This window comes from Canis lupus, chromosome 26 (genome assembly GCF_003254725.2).
Source record: "Canis lupus dingo isolate Sandy chromosome 26, ASM325472v2, whole genome shotgun sequence".
Lineage (NCBI taxonomy): Eukaryota > Metazoa > Chordata > Mammalia > Carnivora > Canidae > Canis > Canis lupus.
This window is the reverse complement of record NC_064268.1, coordinates 7,329,617-7,351,173: the sequence shown is the minus strand read 5'-3', so window position 1 is coordinate 7,351,173 and position 21,557 is coordinate 7,329,617. Positions and strand designations below refer to the sequence as shown.

Below are 21,557 nucleotides of genomic sequence, written 5' to 3'. Positions count from 1 at the left end.
ACGAAGACTTAATTTCCACTGAATACACAATCATTCCTTTGGTTCTAAGGGCTAGCACCTTAATGAGAAGTTTTCCTAAGATTGTTTAAAAAGAAAAGGTCACACTTGCACCAAGGGAACAATTTGAGATCACCTTTTCTCCTCTTCAAGTTGGTTGAGAAGCTCCACCTTCTCCCTGTCAGCAGCTTCCACCATTGTTCGCAGCTGGTCCATCTTGGCCTCCAATTCCAGGACATGCTGGGAAAGGCAAGGGTGTCAGTGAATGGCCTCTCTCTGACCCAGACACAGGCCCAGGGTTGCCTCCAGAGAGCTACAGCTAAGTAGCTACAGCTAAGACTCTATAACTTTTACAACTGAAATGCTTTCTACGATCTTTAATAGGTTACTTCTCAGCCGCAATCCTGGAAACTGGAGGATGAAAAACCACAGCACTACAACAACAGAGAGCAATGTTAAAACAACACTCATCTTTTTTGAAGCTGAAACGCTTACAAAGGATAATCTACAAAACAGGAGTTGCAGTCGTTGGTAAGGTCCTAGTAAACAAGCTCCCCTGACACAGGCCAAAAGACCTGGATGTAAAGACCGAAAGACTAAGGTAGACTCAAGAAGAACAAAACTTCATCTAACAATACAAAGTGGTACCCCAGGTCACAGCTTCAAACAAGCCCAGCAAAGACATTTCTACTCATTTTCAGCGCTCCCAAGACTAGCTCCCTGGCTCCAAGCACCAGGTTCGCCACTCAGCCTTCTCCCTCGAGTTAGAAAGCACCACCATCTCCACAAGGTCATCTTAGAACCCATCACCACCTCTGAAACAAGGTCAGCAGCAGACTTCACCTGGTCGTGTCCGTCCCGGGCCAGAGCTAGCTCCTGCTCTATTTCCCCCACGTGGCTTGTGGCCTTGGCCACCTCCGCCCTCTCTAGATCCCGTTCAGCCAGCAGCTGCTCAATGTGCTGCTGCTTCTCCTTCAGGGCCTCCTGGAGGGCAGTGGTGCCGGAGATCTTCCTGGCGTAACGGGAGGAGGTTTCAGTCAACTGCAAAGGAAAGTTAAAGAAGTGAAGGGCGATGATGCTTTCGGGGATGCAAGGAGGGCATGAGGCATGCACGGCAGGCATCTCCTCAGCAAAGCAAAAGTGCTGTCCCAGCTCCCAAGCTTGCCAATTATTAGGAAAAGCTTGTCATCAAGGAAACAGGACAGCATGGGCCTCCTGATTGTGGCTATCACAAATAACACATCAACATAAGAGGTCATGGGACAATCAGAAAGATGTTTGGAAGGAGAATAAGTGGCTCCAATCAAAGGTACCCTGAGCTCAGCTGACAGGGCCTTGTCAGAATCTAGAAAAATCCCAGAGAACCCAGTTAAGAAGTTTCTCTAAGCTCCATTTCTCCCCAAGGTTCATTAATAGTGATGTTCTTGTTATGATGTTTTGACCAGTCTTTTGCTCCTCAGACTTGAGGTGGAGACTTTCTTCCACTCTTAAAGCTTCTAACTACCAGTAAGTAACCAAGAGGTCACCCCTGGAGTCATAAACTTTCCTTTTATGGATTAAACAGCTGGATTTTGTCAGGATTTTCTTCATCTTTCTTTCAAAATGAAAGGCACAGATAAAAAAGAATGAAATCTTGCCATGTGGATGGAACTAGAGGGTATTATGCTGAGCAAAGTCAGCCAGAGAAAGACAAATACCAGATGATTTCACCCATATGTGGAATTTAAGAAACAAAACAAATAAGCAAAGGGAAAAAAGGGGACAAACCAAGAAACAGACTCTTAACTCTACAGAACAAACGGATGGTTACCAGAGGGAGGATGAGTGCAAACAGGTAATGGGGATGAAGAGGAGCACCTGTCCTGAGAGCACCGGGTGATGGAAGCACTGAATCACTAGATCATACACCTGGCACTAACATAACACTGTATGTTAGCTAATTGGAATTTAAATAAAAACTTTTAAACAAATGAAAGGCACAGGAGATCTCACCCAGGAATCCAGAACTTGAGGACCTGAATCCCAATCACCAGAGACATTTATGAAGAGGGAAATTCTATCCACCCTCAAAAGTGTGTTTTTGTGCGTGCAGGTACACACACACGTAAGAGAAAGGGAGACAGAGGACATGTGGAGAGAAGTAAAAAGAGGGAAAAACAACCAGTGGAGAAAGAGGAGGAGGGGAGGAGGGAAGAGAAGAGAGGGGAATTAAGAAATGGGGCAGAAAGGCAGTGGCGAGAAAGGTGGAGAAAGAAACCTGTCCAGGGTCCCCTGCTACTCTGCTGTTTCTCACACAGATTCCTCCACCCTGAGGCCCTCCTCTCATAGTAATGGGTAATGGGGACAAGCTGAACAGCATTCTTCCAAGCAAGACTCCAAGGGTTGGGAGGGAATTTAGGAAAGGCCTCATCCCTTGGCATGCATTTGTCCAAGGCCGTTGAGGTAGAGACCAGATCGTTGGATCTAGACTGAGTGGGCCCTGCCTTCATCTCCTGTAATCAGAGCCTCCTTTGCCACTTCAATGCCCTTCATCAGCCTGAGCCCTCCTCCAGGAGGCAGAGTGAAGATCTGCCCTCAATCAACTGTTAGGCAATCTGAGGGGCACCTGGAGGCTCAGCTGGTTGAGCTCCTGGTTTTGGCTCAGGTCATCATATCAAAACTGAGATGGGAGCCTCGCATTGGGCTCTGTGGGTTTTTTTTTTTTTTTTTTTGAAAGATTTTATTTATTTATTCATGAGAGACACACAGAGAGAGAGAGAGGCAGAGACACAGGCAGAGGGAGAAGCAGGCTCCATGCAAGGAGCCCGACATGGGACTTGATCCCGGGTCTCCAGAATCACACCCCAAGCAGAAGGCGGTGCTAAACCGCTAAGCCACCAGGATTGCCTGGGCTCTGTGCTTAACGGGGAGTCTGCTTGAGATTCTCCCTCTCCCTTTGCCCCTCCCCCTGAAATGAATAAATAAATCTTTTAAAAAAATAGGCAACTTGACAACCATAAGAGTACAGGAATGCAATCAAACCCAAATTGTCCTTTGCTGTTTCTATTTAGTAAAATTTCTTAAACATATGGGAGGAAGGATACTCTTTTAATCATTTTTATGGTTAAAATTATACTTTCTCGTATTAACATTTCTTCCTGAATGTACTAAATCTGAGGTTCCCTGCACAGAGATGCCCTAGGGCCCTACAGCACAATCACTGGGCACTGTGGAATATTTTCAAATTTCCAGGGAAACACAGCAACACTTGTTAGACACCATACAAACTACCAGCTTGAGGCAACTGTACTATATTCCTTTCAGTAACATTATGTCTTCCCAAAGCTAGGTTTTGGCTGCTGCTGTGACAAAAAGCCAGTACTGTAGAAAAAGAAATCAATGTGTCACAGGAAATGAGGGTGATGAGGGTGGCACTGTTCAGTAAGATTCCATGGTCTGATAAGGATGTGCAGTCCCCAACAGGAGCATACAACCTAATAGTGTGGTTATTTAAGATTGAATTAAAAACATTTTTTTTCTCAATTAATGTATATCATTCTTTTTGGACAGCTACTAAACTGTTAGAGCATAAATATTAAGTTGCTTGGACCCAGTTGCTTAATAAATAGAACTCCTAGCTATTTCTTTTGGCCTAGGGGCACTATGACAAAATAACAGGCACTTAGGTGGTAGGAGATCAGAAGAGTTTGGGCACCTCTGTGCTCAATTCTCCCAGAGGACCATTCTGCATTAAAGAATCATTAGAAGAAAAAAAAAAAAAAAGAATCATTAGACATTTTCATATACATGCATGGGATTATGCTGTGGAGATATATTTCTAGAAGTCATACCCTCTGTGTTTTTGGCTTATTGTTTTATGGTGATTTTTGGTTTAGAAACTATAGCCACTCTCTATAAAAACAAGGTGTATCTCCAAAATAAACTATCTACAAAAACAAGCTGTTTTACAAGGTAAGAAGACTCCTTTCTCTTTCATCACTTTTCTTCACTGAGGTGAGCTAAAATGAATTAGAACTGGTCTGAAAAGAGGAGAGAGAGGAGGGAGTGGGGAGTGCTTCATTCTCTTCCAAAGAGATAGACACTTAAAACTACAACATAATAAAAGTTACTCAAGAAAGAATTTGTAATCCAGAGAAGACACTTCTATGCACTTGCTCCTGGATTAGCAAGGTAGACTAGATGTCCATATGAATTTGCTAAATGAGGCTTTGTCCAAAGAGGGGTGGCTTCACTTCTGTCATTGTTCTTGTCAAGCTTTTATTGTCAAAGTCCATTTGTAATTTTTCTGCTGAAGATTTAGACTTTCTTTTCATATGCAAAATGAAAAAGTCCAAATAGGTATTTAGTTTACCAGAACTTAAGAGAAAGTCCAGTTGGTTGGCACAGAAGCACTCCTCCCCCTCACCCCACACTTGAAGGAAAGATTCCTCCCCTTTCTCTTCCCAGAGGACCTGAGGACCACGGAAGGGATGGCAAATGAGACCAGGGGCCAGCAGCCTTACTCCAGATCACACCATGTAATATTCTCCCTCCTGTCTGTAGTTTACTTGTAATGCAGTGATCTAGTGCAGAGCAGCCTTACAAATCTAAACAGTATTTGCCTCACTTCAAGTAAATAAAATTACTGGCAGGAGATGAGCCAAGAAGTTATTGTTTTGACCCTAATAAAACACCACATTAACAAACAGAATGAGCCACCACTACCTATTTTAATTCTGATGATTCTATTTTTACTGATCTAAATGGGAAAAAGCAGGAGAAAGGAAGTGGAAGGGAGAGGAGATAGAGAGAGAAACAAGACATGGCTTTTCCTAGCATCATTTCAAGTTCCACTAGTTCCCCTCTGTGTCCTCTGGCCCAAGTCAGGAACACTTCACACACTGAGGGTTTTCCATGGGTTAGACTCTACTAACATATTACCGAAATTCTAAGAACATGCCTTTTCTCAAAATACTTTAGTCCTTCAAATTGTTTGAAGTCAGAGAGACCTAGGTCATTGAGGAAAAGGACCCCTCCAAATTTCCTGTCATTCTTGTGCCCCAAATAATTTCAGAGAAAAGAAATCATCCCATATGTTAGACTCCCAGTAGTCACTACAGACTCAGCAAGAACTGGTATATCTTAGGGCCCTAAGAAGCTGAAATGGTGTTCAAAACTATTTCCAAACTTGTCTTCTTGCTAAAGGCTTTGTTTTATGAAACCTAGAATGGGCCTCTGCAAGCTACAGCTAACATTTAGTATGAGGCAAGTTAATAGCTCCAAAAGCAAAGCAGGTCCAACAGCAGCAGGTGTCTATGGTGTCTGGAAGGTAGAGGCATGCGGTGAGAAGAGGGAGGCTTACTAATCCTGTCCGGCTGGGCTTGCTGCTCACGGAGGAGGCCACTGAGCTCATGGAGCTGAGAGACGAGGCGGAAGGGCTGCGCTTCAGGCTGGCGGGCGTGGTCGCCATCACCCGCCTCACGGCAGCAGCCTTGGCTTTAGCTGGCGTAGTGGAAGGGAAGCCAATCTTGGTCACTTTGTGCACAGGAGCAAACAAGCCATATTTGGGTTGGCACTGAAAATACCTGTAGAAAATAACAATAAAAGCAGTGACAAAAACCTTAAATACAAGAAATAAGAACTATAAGCAAAGGCATCATTTTTTGGTTATAATTCATGACTGGTTTGCTGTGAATTCTATCAGTAAGCCAGGGCAATCAACCAGCATGCAGCATTCACATGTATGGGGGCTGATAACCCCAATAATGTTTTAGAAAACACACTAATGAATTACTTTATGATACACAGAGACAAAATTACTCATCTATTGCTAAAGTGCTCCTAAGGTACAAAGGGAATAAATATTTCTACTGACATACAGTAGAAGGGTTCAGACTGTGATGTGTCAATGTTGGTTCAAAGGTCGTAACACACAGCCACCCGGATGCAGGATGCGGATAATGGGGCTAGTCGGGGCAAGGCATATACAGCAATTCTCTGTATCCTCCTCTCAATTTTGCTATGAAACTATAATTTCTCTTTTAAAAAAGTCTTAAAAATAGGGATTCCTCGGTGGGTCAGAGGTTTAGTGCCTGCCTTTGGCCTAGGGCGTGATCCTGGAGTCCCAGGATCAAGTTCCACATCAGGCTCCCTGCATGGACCCTGCTTCTCCCTCTGCCAGTGTCTCTGCCTCTGTGTGTGTGTGTCTCTATGAATAAATAAATAAAATCTTAAAAAAAAAAAAAAAAAGAAAGAACAGCTATAATTCTAGTGGGGGAAAAAAATCATAGGAGTCTTAGGAAACAGAAATGTAGCTCTTGGGGTGCATGGGTGGCTCAGTGAGTTAAGTGTGGACTCCTAGTTTCTCCTCAGGTCCTGATAGCAGGGTCATGGGATTGAGCCCCGCCTCGGGCTTTGCACTCACTGAGGAGTCTGCTTAAGACTTTCTCTCCCTCTGCCCCTCTACCCTGCCCCCCTCTCAAACAAATATATATATTTTTTTTTAATGCAGCTCTTGGTGAAATCTGTTTGAGCACCTTTACATGCAAGAGGGAGATAAGATTCCAACTCCAAACAAACCTGGTTCCAGCAACTGCCCCATCGTTCTTCCCAAGAGGCTCATCCAACTCCACACCACACCATTCCCCTTTGGCAAAGTCTGTCTCCCCAAGAAACCGGACTACACCAGCCTTGGTGCCACCAACCTGGAAAAAAAAAAAAAGCATATGTAAAAATATAAGGAGATGGACATAATTCCATAGCTTAATCCTTTGTAGTTGCAATGAATAATTAAGTAGAAGACTTCACATTTCCCCCAACAGCTTCTCTTTACCTTCTCTTCAGCATTTAAAGAGTTTTCTCCAAAGATTGGTGAAGTTTACTGGGATGACTTACATTAAGAGCGATATGTCCCAGTAACAAAACAGCCTATGTAATATTGAGTCATTGTGCTGTCCACCAAATTAATTAGTCCCTTCCTTAGAAAACACTTTATTACTCCAGAGGACTTCTCCTGCTTCAAAATAAGTATTCGCAGCAGCCCCAGTGGCGCAGCAGTTTGGTGCTGCCTGCAGCCCAGGGTGTGATCCTGGAGACCTGGGATCGAGTCCCACATCAGGCTCCTTGCATGGAGCCTGCTTCTGTCTCTCCCTGTGTCTCTGCCTGTGTCTCTGTGTGTCTTTCATGAATAAATAAATAAAATCTTTAAAAAAAATAAGTATTCGCTACAAAAATAAAACCCATATATTCCTTGAAGGAAAACAAAATCCATCCATATTCCGCACACTGTACCACTGCTCTGTTTCCTCATCCATCCTTTATGTCTTCATCCATGGGAAGTGACAACACACACACATTAAGGACGTATCCATGTTTGGTTTTGGCCTAAGTGTACGTGGCATGAAAACATAAATTCTCTAAGATAATTTCACTTTACTGATATTTTCCATTGTGAGGCTGTTTCCTCATGACTGTTAAGATTATTCTTCATATTTTATTTCACATGAATCTTCAAAGCTGTCTTTTTTAATGTGTAACTCTTCGTCCCCTCCGTTTGATGTACTATGCAAACATTACTTCCAAAATTACCCACCGCATCTATGTATTATTCCTTCTTTTGCCATTACTTTCTACTTCAAATACTCATTTTTCCAGAATCCCCTGGGCCCCCAAGAACACAGTGATGAGTGAGTCCTTCTACAGGTTTGAAAATTCAATATTTGCACTACTGCCACGGCATTATTTGCCACAATTACTGCCACTTTGCAATCTGTGCCGTATCTGCTAGAGCTGGCTTCCCTTAAGACTCTTTACTTTTTCTTTTCTTCCTTTTTTTCTAAACTTCCTTTTTCTTAATTGCTTCTTTAGAAATTGCCCCCCCCCCATAATGAAGAGGAGTCACTGCAAGAACTTAAGAACGTTATAACCAAAAAAGAAACGTTTTGTCTGTGTTCTCAACACCCTGAGATAGCCCCTGTTTTCTGGTTCACTCTCCCTGACACGCTCCAGAGGTGGGCTAGGATTCCATGGCAGAGATGTACCACAATACAGGCACTTTCCTCACTTTTCCTTTGGGATGTTCACCTTTTTATTACTGATTAAAAAACAAAAACAAACAAACAAACAAAAAAACCCTCTTTATACATAATGAACTTAAATTAATTCCTGAATAGCCAATAATGCATTCTCATGGTTCCAAAATTTTAAATATAAATATGCATCAAGGGGTGCCTGGCTAGAACAGTCAGTTAAGTGTCTGACTCTTGGTTTGGGCTCAGGTCATGATCTCAAGGTTTGGAGACGAAGCCCTGTGGCTGGCTCGGGCTCAGACTAGAGTCTGCTTAAAAGACTCCCTCTCCCTCTACTCCTTCCACCCCCTCACTCCTATCTCCACCACCTCCCCTGTGTGCACACAGCACTCCCCCTCACTAAAATAAATAAATATTTTAAAATAAATAAGTAGGGCAGCCCCGGTGGCTTAGTGGTTTAGCGCCGCCTTCAGTCCAGGCCATGATCCTGGAGACCTGGGATCGAGTCCCATGTCGGGCTCCCTGCATGGAGCCTGCTTCTCCCTCTGCCTGTCTGTCTGTCTCTCTCTCTAATAAATCAATAAAATCTTTTAAAAAAATAAAAATGAAATAAATGTCAAGGAAAGCATCTCCTTACTGAACTCTTGTCCTAACCTACCCCACTCCCACCATGCAGGAAAGCACTGTTACTGATTTGGCCATGCATCCTTCCTCCCAGCATTTCTACATGCAGATGAAAGCAAACATTAATGTTTGTTCTTATTCCTCTCTTTTATTTTTACACAAAAGCTGGTGTTTTATATGCACTGTATTATACCTTGCAGAACACAGAGAACTTCCTTCTTTGTATTTGCAACTGCTGTTAATCTACCATATGGATGCATTCGTTTATCTAATCAGTTCCTACTAACAGATACTTAAGTAGGTTTATTTATTTAACCCATTTAAAAATCATTTTGGCTAATTCTGAGACCAGCGGGACTGTGTTAACTGTAGATTACCTAGGGAAGGTGATTTATTTTACTGATGTTAAACAGGAACCAGCTTGTAGATTTTTCCCTTTTGTGTTTGAGGTTCTCTATTTTCTCGAATTCACATTTTATCCTTACTATTTCCTTTTTTCCTGCTTCCTTTTGGTTTATTGTTTTTTCCTTCCTAGTTTCTTTTTGAAAAATTTTAAAAAATTTTTATGTAAGTAAGATCTAGGCCCAACTTGGGGCCTGAACCCACGACATTGAGATCAAGAGTCGCATGTCCAGCAACTAAGCCAGGGTCCCTCCTTCTTAGTTTCTTAAGACCAATGCTAAGTTTATTTTTTGTCTTGCTTTTTAATACTAAAGGCATTTGTTTCTAAATCTTGTATGACTATAGCCCTCTATGAATTTGGGATGACACACTTCTTTTTTCCAGTTTTAACCCTTTGTTGAAGATGGAATAACGTTAAAGCCTCAAGCCAATGTTTCCTCTGAAAGGGAAACTTATGCAACTGATTTAAGGAACGAGGGAAGATGGTTTAAGGTATTGCTGGCAGGAAGGCCATGTAAGGGTGACAGAGGACAGGCAGCGCCAGGACATTACAGGAGCGCTCTGGTGTCATGACAGGTGTCACTGAGGCAAGACAGAATAGGAGGAAACCCTATGGCAAGAGCCTTGTGTCCAGCACCTCGACCTTCAATGTCTAGCACAGCAGACAGTTAACGAACGTTCACCAGATAAATGAAAGGTGATTTTCTCCACTGGCACTTACACAGAAAAGGCCACTTTCCCACATAAACTGACTAAAGGAAAAAGATCTCTCATAGCTGAGGTTGAATCTGATGTCTCAGAAGTGAGTAGAGGAAGTGATATGCTGAGATAGAGCGTAGCTTCTAAAGTTGAACAAACTCAAATTCTATTAATGAGTCAGGTTGCTTAATTTCTAAAGCTCATTTTCCTCATAGGTAAAATGGTGATAATTTTGGGACTGCTGGGAGGATGAAGTAAAATAATCCACATAAAATTGCTTAGAGCAGTGTGTGACTGTGTAAGAGTCTGATATATGCTAGCAGCTAGTTTGCCCACACTAACGGGAATCCTAGTTCTAAATCTGGCACATTTGACTGTTTAATAACTCATACTGGTGTTCAAGGAATCTATAATAGTCCCCTATATAAGCTCACTTCAGTTTTCTCCACCCTCCCACACCACACCACTCGGAACTGCTGGCTACCCAACACTATATAAACAGAACACAAGTCATTAAAGATAATGTGATCTCATCAGATTAATCTGTTGAATTCTTTGGGGCGCGTGGGCGGGGGGGTGTCAGTGAGTCTAAGTTACTGTTATGGCAATTGTTTTCCTAAGAGGCGTCTAACAGGCTGTGGTCAGTAAATAATTTGTCCAATCAAACCACAGGCTTCATTCAGAAGCTTTATTTTTAAAAAAACCACAAAATAGCATATAGCAGGCATGGATACATTGGGATTTCCAACAACTACCCTGCTGGACTGTCATGGAAGATTCGCCCAGAACACAGCTTATTTCAATGTGATGACAGAAGCCCACTACAAATATAATCACCCTGAGGCCATAGGATCCTCAAACTGAGATTTCCAGAATTCTTTCAAAAGAGAGAAGCTGGAATAAAAATCCCCGGATTCTAGGACACTACGGAAAGATTCACCTAGAGTGAGACAGAGGATCTATGAGTGTCAAGAATGTGGAAGATCCTTCAGGCAAAATTCAGTCTTAACCTCATGTGAGAGAATACATACTGGTCAAAGGTCCTTTGAATGTATCTACTGTGGAACAGCTTCAGGGCCAAAGGCAATCTTGTTAAACATCAGTGAATACAAGCAGTAGAGAAGCCCCATCAGTGCAAGGGGTGTAGGAAAAACTTTTAGTCAACAGGGTAGTTTGGCCATTCAGGAAAAACTCCACACTAGGCAGAAACCCTAGGAGTGTGTTATCTGTCAGAGAAGCTTCAGGAATCAAAGTAACCTGGCTGTTAATAGAAAAGTTCACAGTGGTGAAAAGTCCTATAGATGTGATCAGTGTAGAAAAGCCTTTAATCAGAAGGAGGTTTCATTGATCACATCAGAGTCTGTACAGCCCTGAAACCCTAAGCTTGCACAAAGTGCAGGAAGTTTCCACACCAGGGGAAATTGTATCCCACCTGGAAAAACCCACACAGAAGAGACACCCTATCTGTGTGGCCAGTGTGGGAAAAGCTTACTCAGAGAGGGAAGTCTGTGTAGCAGTGAAGCTAATCTCAAAGACTCACCTTCTGACCACTCTCTCTTATTAAGATTTTATTTATTTGAGAGACAGAGCATGAGCAGCTGGGAGAAGGCAGAAGGAGAAGCAGACTCCCTGCTGACAGGACCCTGAAATCATAACCTGAGCCGAAGGCATATGCTTAACCAACTGAGCCACCCAGGTACCCCCTGACCACTCACTTCAAAGGAAGTTCTCTTTATGAATTAAAAGTACAAAATCCTGGGGCACCTGAGTGGCTCAGTCGGTCGAGTATCCACCTTCAGCTCGGGTCATGATCCTGGGGTCAAGCTTTGTGTCAGGCTCACTGCTCAAGGGGGAGCCTACTCCTCCCTCTCCTGCTGCTCCCCCTGCTTGTGCTCTCTCACAAATAAAGTCTTAAAAAAAAGAAAATGTCTTGTTTACTATAAAAAAATAAAAATTTAAGAATTTAAAAAACATCAACAGCAGACAAGCAACTATTTCTCTAAAGGCAGGTAATAAAATATGCATTTACCCTGAAGAAAAAATATCAAGCCACAAAATTTATTTGAAATGGATGATTACCGGTTCCTAGGATGGGTGTTTTTTTGTTTTTGTTTTTTTAAGATTTTATTTATGCATGAGAGACAGAGGCAGAGACATAGGCAGAGGGTGAAGCAAGGCTCCATGCAAGGAGCCCGACGTGGGACTCGATTCCAGATCCCAGGATCACGCCCTGAGCCAAAGGCGGATGCTCAACCACTGAGCCACCCAGGTGTCCCGGATGGGTGGTTTTTTATACTTTTTCTCCCACTAAACTCCGAACACTTGACTCATATGACAGTCAATATGCTTTCCCTCTTCCTGTAAAATATCATTGGTAGTTGCTCAAAATATCAACAGAGACAGGAAGTCACATTAAGTCCTAAAATCACTTGAATGCTTTTCTACTTAATCATTCTACAGATTTTTTTCTAAGCATTTAAACACAATTGTATAAGGTTAGTTTTACTTTTCAAATGTTCCAGAGATCCACAGTATTTTAGTATGTGCAGTTACATTAGATATAAGCCACAATTTTCAAATCTATGTTTTAGGTACAGATAGCAAGCTTCTTTTTTAAGATTCTTATTCTTAATTAAACAAAAAAAAATAAAAATAAAAATAAAAAAAAAAAGAATCTTATTCTTATTTATTCATGAGAGACACAGAGAGAAAGAAAGGCAGAGACACAGGCAGAGGGAGAAGCAGGCTCCAAGCAGGGAGTCCGACGTGGGACTCGATCCCAGGTCTCCAGGATCACACCCCGGGCCGAAGACAGGCGCTAAACCACTGAGCCACCCAGGGATCCCAGATAGCAAGATTCTTAGGGAAAAAAATTTCAACATAAAAACAAAAAACTAGATCCATGGCAAATACAACTACCATTTACTATCTTTAATCTCAGGATATGAGCATATTAACTCCTAAAGTGTGGTCAATCTAAGTCAAAATTAGAAGTTATTACTGGAGACAAAATTAATTTAAAAACTCAAAGGAAAACAAAGCCAGTTTTCATACTTTAGAAAATCTCAGATTTTTAAGTTCTCATTCATTCATTCAATATATATTTCTTGAGTACTTGGGTCATTGGGCTACAAATATAAACAGAATAGTGTTGGCCACTGGTAGAGAAAGTGGGACAAGTAATTCTAGTGAAGAATAGTAAATACTTTTAAGAGGTTTCTACAAAACATGGTGGGAACAGACAAATGCCCTTCTTGCAAACTCCTGTACAAATAAGAACACTGATAAATTCTGCTGGCTAAAAAGCGGGACTACAAACAGGAAAGAGGAAACCCTTAATGCTCTCTGTTTATGATCAATCCCAAACAAGCCATGAATCTCACTGTGCCTTGGTTTACACAAGTATCAAATGTCCAATGAGTGCTAATGAGGGACTGTTTCACAAGAATATTGTGAGCAACAGAACTTTGTCAGGTGGTCTCTTATTTTGCCATATTCTAAGTTAAACAGCTTTTTATTTTGTTTTTTTTTGTTTTTTTTTAGATTTTATTTATTTATTCACGATAGAGAGAGAAAGAGAGAGAGAGGCAGAGACACAGGCAGAGGGAGAAGCAGGCTCCATGCAGGGAGCCCGACACAGGACTCGATCCCGGGTCTCCAGGATCACGCCCTGGGCCAAAGGCGCCAAACCACTGCACCACCCAGGGGTCCCCTAAACAGCTTTTTTTTTTCCCCCCTAAACAGCTTTTTAAAAATATTTATTTATTTATTTGAGAGAGTGAAAGCATGAGTAGGGGGGAGGAGCCAGAGCGGGGAGAGAGAGAGAGACTCTCAAGCAAATTCCCTGCTGAGCATGGAGCCCGATGCAGGGCTCAATCCCAGGACCCTGAGCTGAAACCAAGACTCAGCTGCTTAATTGACCGAGCCACCCAGGCACCCTAAGCATTGTATTTATAAAAAGGTAAATGTGGCTATCTGGTATTTACCAAGTACAAATTTAGCCCTGACTTAAAACTTAATCAGCTGTAAAATGAAGGTGCCAGCACAGGTATTTTTTATTAACTCAACTAGAGAGCCAACCCCATTTGGGCACTTCTTCCAGGCAAGTCTCCCACAGACAATGGTAAAACCTTCCTGCCCTTTTACACATGGGTCCTAACTACACCTCTTGTCATACTTGACAATTTTACTCCTTCCCTCCCTTCAGTATAGCTGTGACAGCTATACTGAAAACCGTCTCATTCTTTAACAATCTTTAGGGGTACCTACTATGTGTCAGGCACTATCCTAAGTGGATTGTGAATGACATACAGTCTCTCTAGATTTCCATGGAGCCTAAATTCTGGTCAGGGGAGAATGGACAATGAACATGGAAGTAACTGAAAAGAATGTTTTAAGTAGTATAGAGCTCTAGGAAACAAAACAAAATAGGGTGATGGGACAGTGCCTTTGGAGGGTCTTTTTTCCAGTTGGGGTGGCAGGGAAAGGATTCCTGAGGAGGTGACCTTTGAACCAAGGCTCGAATGACTACGAGGCACCAATCATGCAAAGACCTAGGAGCAGTATGTTCCAAGTAGAAGAACCAAGAAATCTCAAGGTGCAGATGAGTCTGGGGTTTAGGAAACCGCAAGGAAGCCAGTGTAGCTGAGTGGAGTGAGGCAGGAGGACATGTAGAGAGAGAGGGGTTCAGAGAGTGGGCAGGGTCCAGATCATGTGGGCCCTGCGGGTCCCAGGAAGGAATTCAGATTTTTATTTGAATGTAATGGGAAGCCCTAATAGATAGCAGTGTTTGGTTCTGGTCACTGCCAAACCTACAGCACTAAGAAAAGGCCTGGAACAGGGTAGACACTCAGCATACTTCCTGAACGGACTGGAGGGTGTTAAATACAGCTGTTACAAGTTCTCTAGGCTAAAGAAGTGTAGTTTTTTTACTCCCTTTATGTCATCATTTTGAGTTTCCCAATCTATGACAGTAAACCCCCTTAGAAAATTAACAGGACAAGGGACACCTGGTGGCTCAGCAGTTGAGTATCTGCCTTTGGTTCAGGGTGTGATCCTGGAGTTCCAGGATGGAGTCCCACATCGGGCTCCCTGCATGGACCCTGCTTCTCCCTCTCCCTGTGTCTCTGCCTCTCTCTCTCTGTCTCTCATGAATAAATAAAATCTTTAAAAAAAAAATTAACAGGACAAATGCAGATGATGTAGAACAGATGCTCTCTCAAAAACTCTAATAACTCTCCTGAGAACAAACAGGTAAAGAAAAGATAACATAATCATGAAGACAATGTTAAAAGAAGAAAAAGTTATGCTTCATTTGCATGTTAACTCTTGAAATTCATCTTCCCTTCCCAGGAAGAAAAAAAAAGGAGGGTGGGGATGGACAGTTAATCTGTTATATCAGAGCAAGGGCACAGAACTACTGAATTTTTCACACAAGCTCGTAAGTACCAAAATCAGGACATTCGGAACTAGGAGCATGATTTCCTTTAATGAAAACTTAAGTTAATGAATAGTGAATAGATAAATAAAATATGGTATACCCCTCAAGCGGAATATTTTAGCCAATAATAGCAATGAACTACAACATGAGGAGCCTTAAAACATGTTATGTGGAAGAGGCCAGACACAAAAACACTATATAACATAACGGCACTTACACAAAATGTCCAGGAAAGGTGTAAGACAGAAGGCAGATCAGTGATTGCCTGGGGCCGGAGGTGGCAGTGGGAAATGACTTGCCAGCGGCAACAGAAATATTCTAAAATTGGACTGTAGTGACTGCATAACTCTATCCATTTATTAAAAATCACGGGGAACCTGGGTGGCTCAAGGTCCTGGGATCAAGCCCAGCTTCAGGCTCCCTGCTCTGTGGAGAGCTGGCCTCTCCCTCTCCCCCTCCCCAGCTCTCACTCTCTCAAATAAATAAAATCTTTTTAAAAAATCACTGAATTGTATGCTTACAATGGATGCATATATTTTACCTCCATAAAGCAGTCTAAAAACAAAATAGAGGGGATCCCTGGGTGGCTCAGTGGTTTAGCGCCTGGCTTCGGCCCAGTGCGTAATCCTGGAGATCAGTCCCACATGGGGCTCCCTGCATGGAGCCTGCTTCTCCCTCTGCCTGTGTCTCTGCCTCTCTCTCTCTCTCATGAAGAAGAGAAAAAAAATTAAAAAATTGAAATTAAAAAAATTAAAAAAAAAAAAGTAGATACCAGCTATCCTTTATACCCACCTAAAAGACAAGTTCAGTTCAAAAGATGGTAATGATAATGGATGTATGTACAGCAGCAAAATGGGATTCCCTTAAGGAGCCAGCAACACAGAAAACTGAAATGCTGAGTGTCACATAGCATCTATTTTTTAAAATAAAAGACATACAAAAATGTATAAAGATGCTAGTATCCCCAACCACCAGATTAACTGTAAATATTTCACTGTATCATTCACAGTATTTCTAGGATACTACCACAGGAAAAGAGCACACAGCTAACTGTGTGTGCATATTAAACAGATGTCCCCTGAAAAGGGTTACCTAGAAGCTAAAAGTTGTCAAACAAATCCACTGCCAACCTGAGAAGCTGCAAAGAGGATTTCTACATTTTTCCATCCCCATAAACCCTGATTCAAAACATTCTTTAAAAAAAGAATGTCTTTGCCCAAACTCCTGGGCCCTTAGATGGGCTCTAAGATATTTTGGTAATTCTGCTTAAAGATTTCATGAAAGCAATACCAAGAGTTAGAAGACGTGATCTAGTAACAGGCTTTTCAACATTAGACTTGGTAGTCAATCTTTAATCTCTCTGAATCCCACAGTAGGACAGGGTGACCTGCGTCCTCGACCAGAAAATTCCTGAGCCCCAGGAGCCTGCATAAAGTTCTCAAGGCTGGAGAGATATCAGCTTTGATATCTGTAAGGTATCTTACATTTGCAAAAAGAACCTACCTACACTAATTAGCCAGGCCCAGGGACCGCTCCTGGAGAAAACTCTCCAGGAGCAAAAACAAAACCACTGCTGCAGACACAGAGGGCACCACCACGGGTGTTATGCAGGACTAGCATAAGCAGATCTACATTTTAGATGCACCACTCTATGACAGTGTGGAGAACAGACCTGGGGAGAGACAGGCTAGTAGCATGGACAGCAGTGTGGCAGCAGTGTGACGGTCCAGGCAACGGTGATGTGACCTACTTGAGCCTGTGTAGGACAACAGGGCTGGAGAGAGGAAAGGGGAAGCTGGAACAAGACATGAAATCTGTCGGGCGGATAGATAGTATTATGCATTCCTAGGCCTCAGAAGTAAAAGCACACTTATTCTACCCCCTCAAAACTGCGAGCAGTGAGCAGGAAGAGGGGCGTTTGCACCCACCATGAGCACTAAAATGGGACCTGGCCCACCCTGGCTCTGCAAAAAAGGGAGCAGCAGCTGGAACCAGCTTCTTCCAGGTTCTCTGCATTTCCCCAAGAAGAATCTATCATGCTGGAAAAAATCTCCATATTCAGACCAGGTCTCCAAAAAGAATTTTTTTTTTTTAAGATTTTATTTATTTATTCATGAGAGACAGAGAGAGACAGGCAGAGAGAGAGGCAGAGGAAAAGCAGGCTCCCTGCAGGGAGCCTGATGCCGGACTCGATTCCAGGATCCCGGGATCACAACCTGACCCAAAGGCAGACACTCAACCACTCAGCCACCCATGTGCCCCTTCATAAAGAATTTTTAACATAATGTGAACATCTAGAGTCTTCTCAACTTTGGAGTATACAAAATAACAGATCTTTCTGCTAACAGCTACTGTCTCCTCAATCAAGGTACAGAGAGGTCATAGTAAAGAATAGTTTCCCCAGAGCACAGGAACCCGACCAGGCAGATGACAAACAAATGTCCCACGAAAGGGTGATGTCACAACCAGACTTGTAGATTTGGGGGTTCTCAGTCACTGGTAAGAGGACTGAGAAAAACAGAAGAAACCAACTTATTAAAAAGGGCATATTTAGGGACGCCTGGGTGGCTCAGTGGTTGAGTGTCTGCCTTTGGCTCAGGTTGTGATCCTGGGGTCCTGGGATCGAGTCCCGCATTGGGCTCCCTGTGGGGAGCCTGCTTCTCCCTCTGCCTATCTCCCTGCCTCTCTCTATGTATCTCTCATAGGGATCCCTGGGTGGCGCAGCAGTTTGGCGCCTGCCTTTGGCCCAGGGCGCGATCCTGGAGACCCGGGATCGAATCCCACGTCGGGCTCCCGGTGCATGGAGCCTGCTTTTCCCTCTGCCTGTGTCTCTGCCTCTCTCTCTCTCACTGTGTGCCTATCATAAATAAATTTAAAAAAAAAATTAAAAAAAAAAAATTAAATAAATGTTTATATATTCCTCTATGCAAACATTTCTGGGGAAAACAATGGAAACAATCTAACGTGTATAATTAAACTAAGTGCAGTACTTCCAAAGAGTGTGATACCAAACAGTAACTTATTATTTTAAATAGGGTTGTATTACCAGCAAAGAAATGTCTCAAACCTACAGAAGTATATTGTGAAGAGGTGTTTACACAATATGACCCTACTATGAGTGTGTTTTAAATTAATAAGTTAGAGATAAATCTCATAAACCTAACAATGAACAAATCAAGGAAGACACATGAAGGAAGTATATATACTGGACGAACTACAGTTATTTAAGGTTCAAGCACACACAATAAATAAATAAATAAAATAAAATAAAATAAAATAAAATAAAATAAAATAAAAAAGGTTCAAGCACACACAAAATAAATCTTACGAATAAAGGTATTTTTTAATTCTCAGGAAGACTTTTCTTCTTTCACAGTATCCAAAAGACCTACAGATCTACACTAAGATTCTTTGTGTTAAGAGCTCTGGGAGCAGCTCGTAAGAAAATAAAGCTTGTCATTTTAAAAATAAAATGCTAGGGGCACCTGGGAGGCTCAGTCAGTTAAGTTTCTGCCTTTGGCTCAGGTCATGATCCCAGGGTCCTGCTCCGCAGGGAGTCTGCTTTTCCATCTCCCTCCGTCCCTTCCCCTGGTTTGTGCTCTAGTTCTCTCAAATAAATAAAATATTAAAAAAAAAATAAAAACCTGGGTAGCCCCAGTGGCTCAGTGGTTTAGCGCCGCCTTCAGCCCAGGGCATGATCCCGGAGCCCCAGGATCGAGTCCCACGTCGGGTTCCCTGCAGGGAGCCTGCTTCTCCCTCTGCCTATGTCTCTGCCTCTCTTTCTCTCTGTGTCTCTCATGAATAAATAAATTGAATATTTTTTAAATAAAATAAAAATAAAAACCAAAAGAATAATAATAAAAATGCTGAAAAGTCTTCTCATATACATCATAAGCTAAGAACTCAGCATAGAACATAGTCTCAGACATGGAGCCAACCATGTTGAAACCCAACAGCTGGAATTGGTCACCTTTCTCAAGAATCTGAAAGCACCTCCCTAAAATATCAAAAATACCCAACACAGCAAGACTATCTCAAAACATTCAGCGTGGGGGATCCCTGGATAGCTCAGTTGTTTGGCGCCTGCCTTTGGCCCAGGGCATGATCCTGGAGTCCCGAGATCAAGTCCCGCATCAGGCTCTCTGCATGGAGCCTGCTTCTGCCTCTGCCTGTGTCTCTGCCCCTCTCTCTCTGTCTCTCTCATGAATAAATAAATAAAATCTTTAAAAAAACAAAACAAAAACAAAACACCTCTGTTCAAAAAAAAAAAAAAAGAAAAAATTCAGCGCAATTAGCTACCCCAGAGGTTCCCAGTCTACGAGTTATGTGCCTCTCAAGAGTCCGGCAAACCACTGCATAAAGCAATCTTCAGTGAGATCTGCTGAGCCATCCAGGGATCCCAACAGCATTTTTCTTTAATTAGGAAAATCATAAATCAAACATGTTAGATGTCTAAACCTAATTTCCAAATAAATAAATAAATAAATAAAATAAACCTAATTTCCTAATAAATTAATCTTGAAGTAAAAATGTTTCATATTTCTAAATCAAAGATTTTTTCTATTAAAGCAGTATGTTAAAGAGAAAAAACCAGGAACTGGGACAAGAGGACACACTGGTACATGTACACATTTATCACACACCTATATAATCTGAGGTAAATTATATTTCTTCTCAGTATTATAAGCAAAAAAGAGGTGAAAAAAAATGTGGTGATCTCGAAAGATTCTTTCCAGCTCTACAATACTGTGGTTCCGGGCACCTGGGTAGCTCAGTGGTTGAGCGTCCGCCTTCGGCTCAGGTTGTTATCCTGGGATTGAGTTCCACATCAGGCTCCCTGTGGGGAGCCTGCTCCTCCCTCTGCCTATGTCTCTGCCTCTCTCATGAATAAATAAAATCTGTTTTTAAAATAAAATAAATAATAAAATGCTGTGGTTCTAAGGTACTCCTTAATCTCTCCTAGAAATACTAACCAAAGGCAGTAAATAATTTTACTGCTTCCAATAACACACTTGTCAGACTTCAGATTCTCAGAGATTCAAATGAAATTCTGTTCCAAGTATGCTAGGTTTGAACATATCATTAAAATTTTCCTAGAAATACACCATTCAAACCTCTACAACCCAACCAACATCTACAGATTCTCCTTCTCCCTTCCTACAAAAATGGAGGAAGTCTTCCTCTCTTAATCAAAGGCCAATTGATCCCCTCTGTGTGTGAGCTTGGGGTATCATCTTTTTCCAGGAACCTCAGTCCATTCCTAATTCCCTCTCTCTTCTGTGTCTTTAACCTGTCCTTCAGTTCTAGCTCAGTTTAGGTAGGATATAAATATTCCAGACCCTGTCATTTTTTAAAAAAGAAAATAAAGATTCTTCCCGAGACCCAACACTCCTCCAGCATCAGGCTGACCTCTATGCTCTCCTTCAACTTCCAATCTCTTCAAAGAATGGCCACCTCCGACCTGTTCTTATCTACCTCCAATCCACGCTCTACAAAGCAGCCAGAGTGGTCTTCCCAAACTACAAATCCAACATTACTCTTGTTCTTAATGAGAACACAGGCTGTCCTCATAGGTGCCATGTCACTTGGCCCTGCGGACCCCACTTCGTAACCAGTCTCATCTCCTGCCACACACTCACTGCATCTGGGGAAGGACACTGGTCTGTTCCTCAAATATGCCAACTCCTTTCCATCTCAGGGAGTCTGCCTTCCCTCAGCTAGAAGCCTCCCTCTCCCCACCACCACTTCCTTCTGCCAAGCCAATTCCTATACTTCAGGTTCACTTTAATCATGACAGCCTTCTGCAAGCCTTTGGTCTTAAGTTAAACCAAGCTGATCTTGTCATTTCAGCTGTCTTAGCAGCCAGGCGGTATACTGTTGGACCAATACTTCAATCAGCTAGTTCTCACACTGGCTGATGGAAAGGGACAGCTTCTTGTTTTAAAAGTGCCACATGCTTTCTCAAATGGGAAAGAAGTTGTTTACAGATAAGCACTTAAGATGGCACTGCATACAACTTATAATCTTTTTTTTTTATTTTTTTATTGGTGTTCAATTTACTAACATACAGAATAACACCCAGTGCCCGTCACCCATTCACTCCCACCCCCCGCCCTCCTCCCCTTCCACAACCCCTAGTTCGTTTCCCAGAGTTAGCAGTCTTTACGTTCTGTCTCCCTTTCTGATATTTCCCACACATTTCTTCTCCCTTCCCTTATTTTCCCTTTCACTATTATTTATATTCCCCAAATGAATGAGAACATACAATGTTTGTCCTTCTCCGACTGACTTACTTCACTCAGCATAATACCCTCCAGTTCCATCCACGTTGAAGCAAATGGTGGGTATTTATAATCTAATCTACAAAGCAGTCCTGTGCTGAGGTAATA

General features: G+C 42.3%; 1 protein-coding gene across 25 annotated transcripts in view; it reads right to left on the bottom strand.

The window, feature by feature from the left end:
* Positions 1-21,557, bottom strand: part of CLIP1 (CAP-Gly domain containing linker protein 1) — a 123,943-nt gene that overhangs the window by 61,055 nt on the left and 41,331 nt on the right. For 23 of the 25 annotated variants that reach the window (XR_007406128.1, XM_049101725.1, XM_025473794.3 and 20 more), the window contains 4 exons: positions 6,556-6,680; positions 5,339-5,561; positions 841-1,038; positions 134-237 (listed from right to left, as the gene is read on the bottom strand). Coding sequence is in view for 24 of the 25 variants with exons in the window: in XM_049101725.1 (XP_048957682.1) it covers positions 134-237; positions 841-1,038; positions 5,339-5,561; positions 6,556-6,680 (650 nt within the window). In the remaining variant the exon portion in view is untranslated. The remainder of the gene's footprint in view (positions 1-133; positions 238-840; positions 1,039-5,338; positions 5,562-6,555; positions 6,681-21,557) is intronic. The other 2 variants (XM_049101739.1, XM_049101740.1) reach the window with 1 other exon arrangement.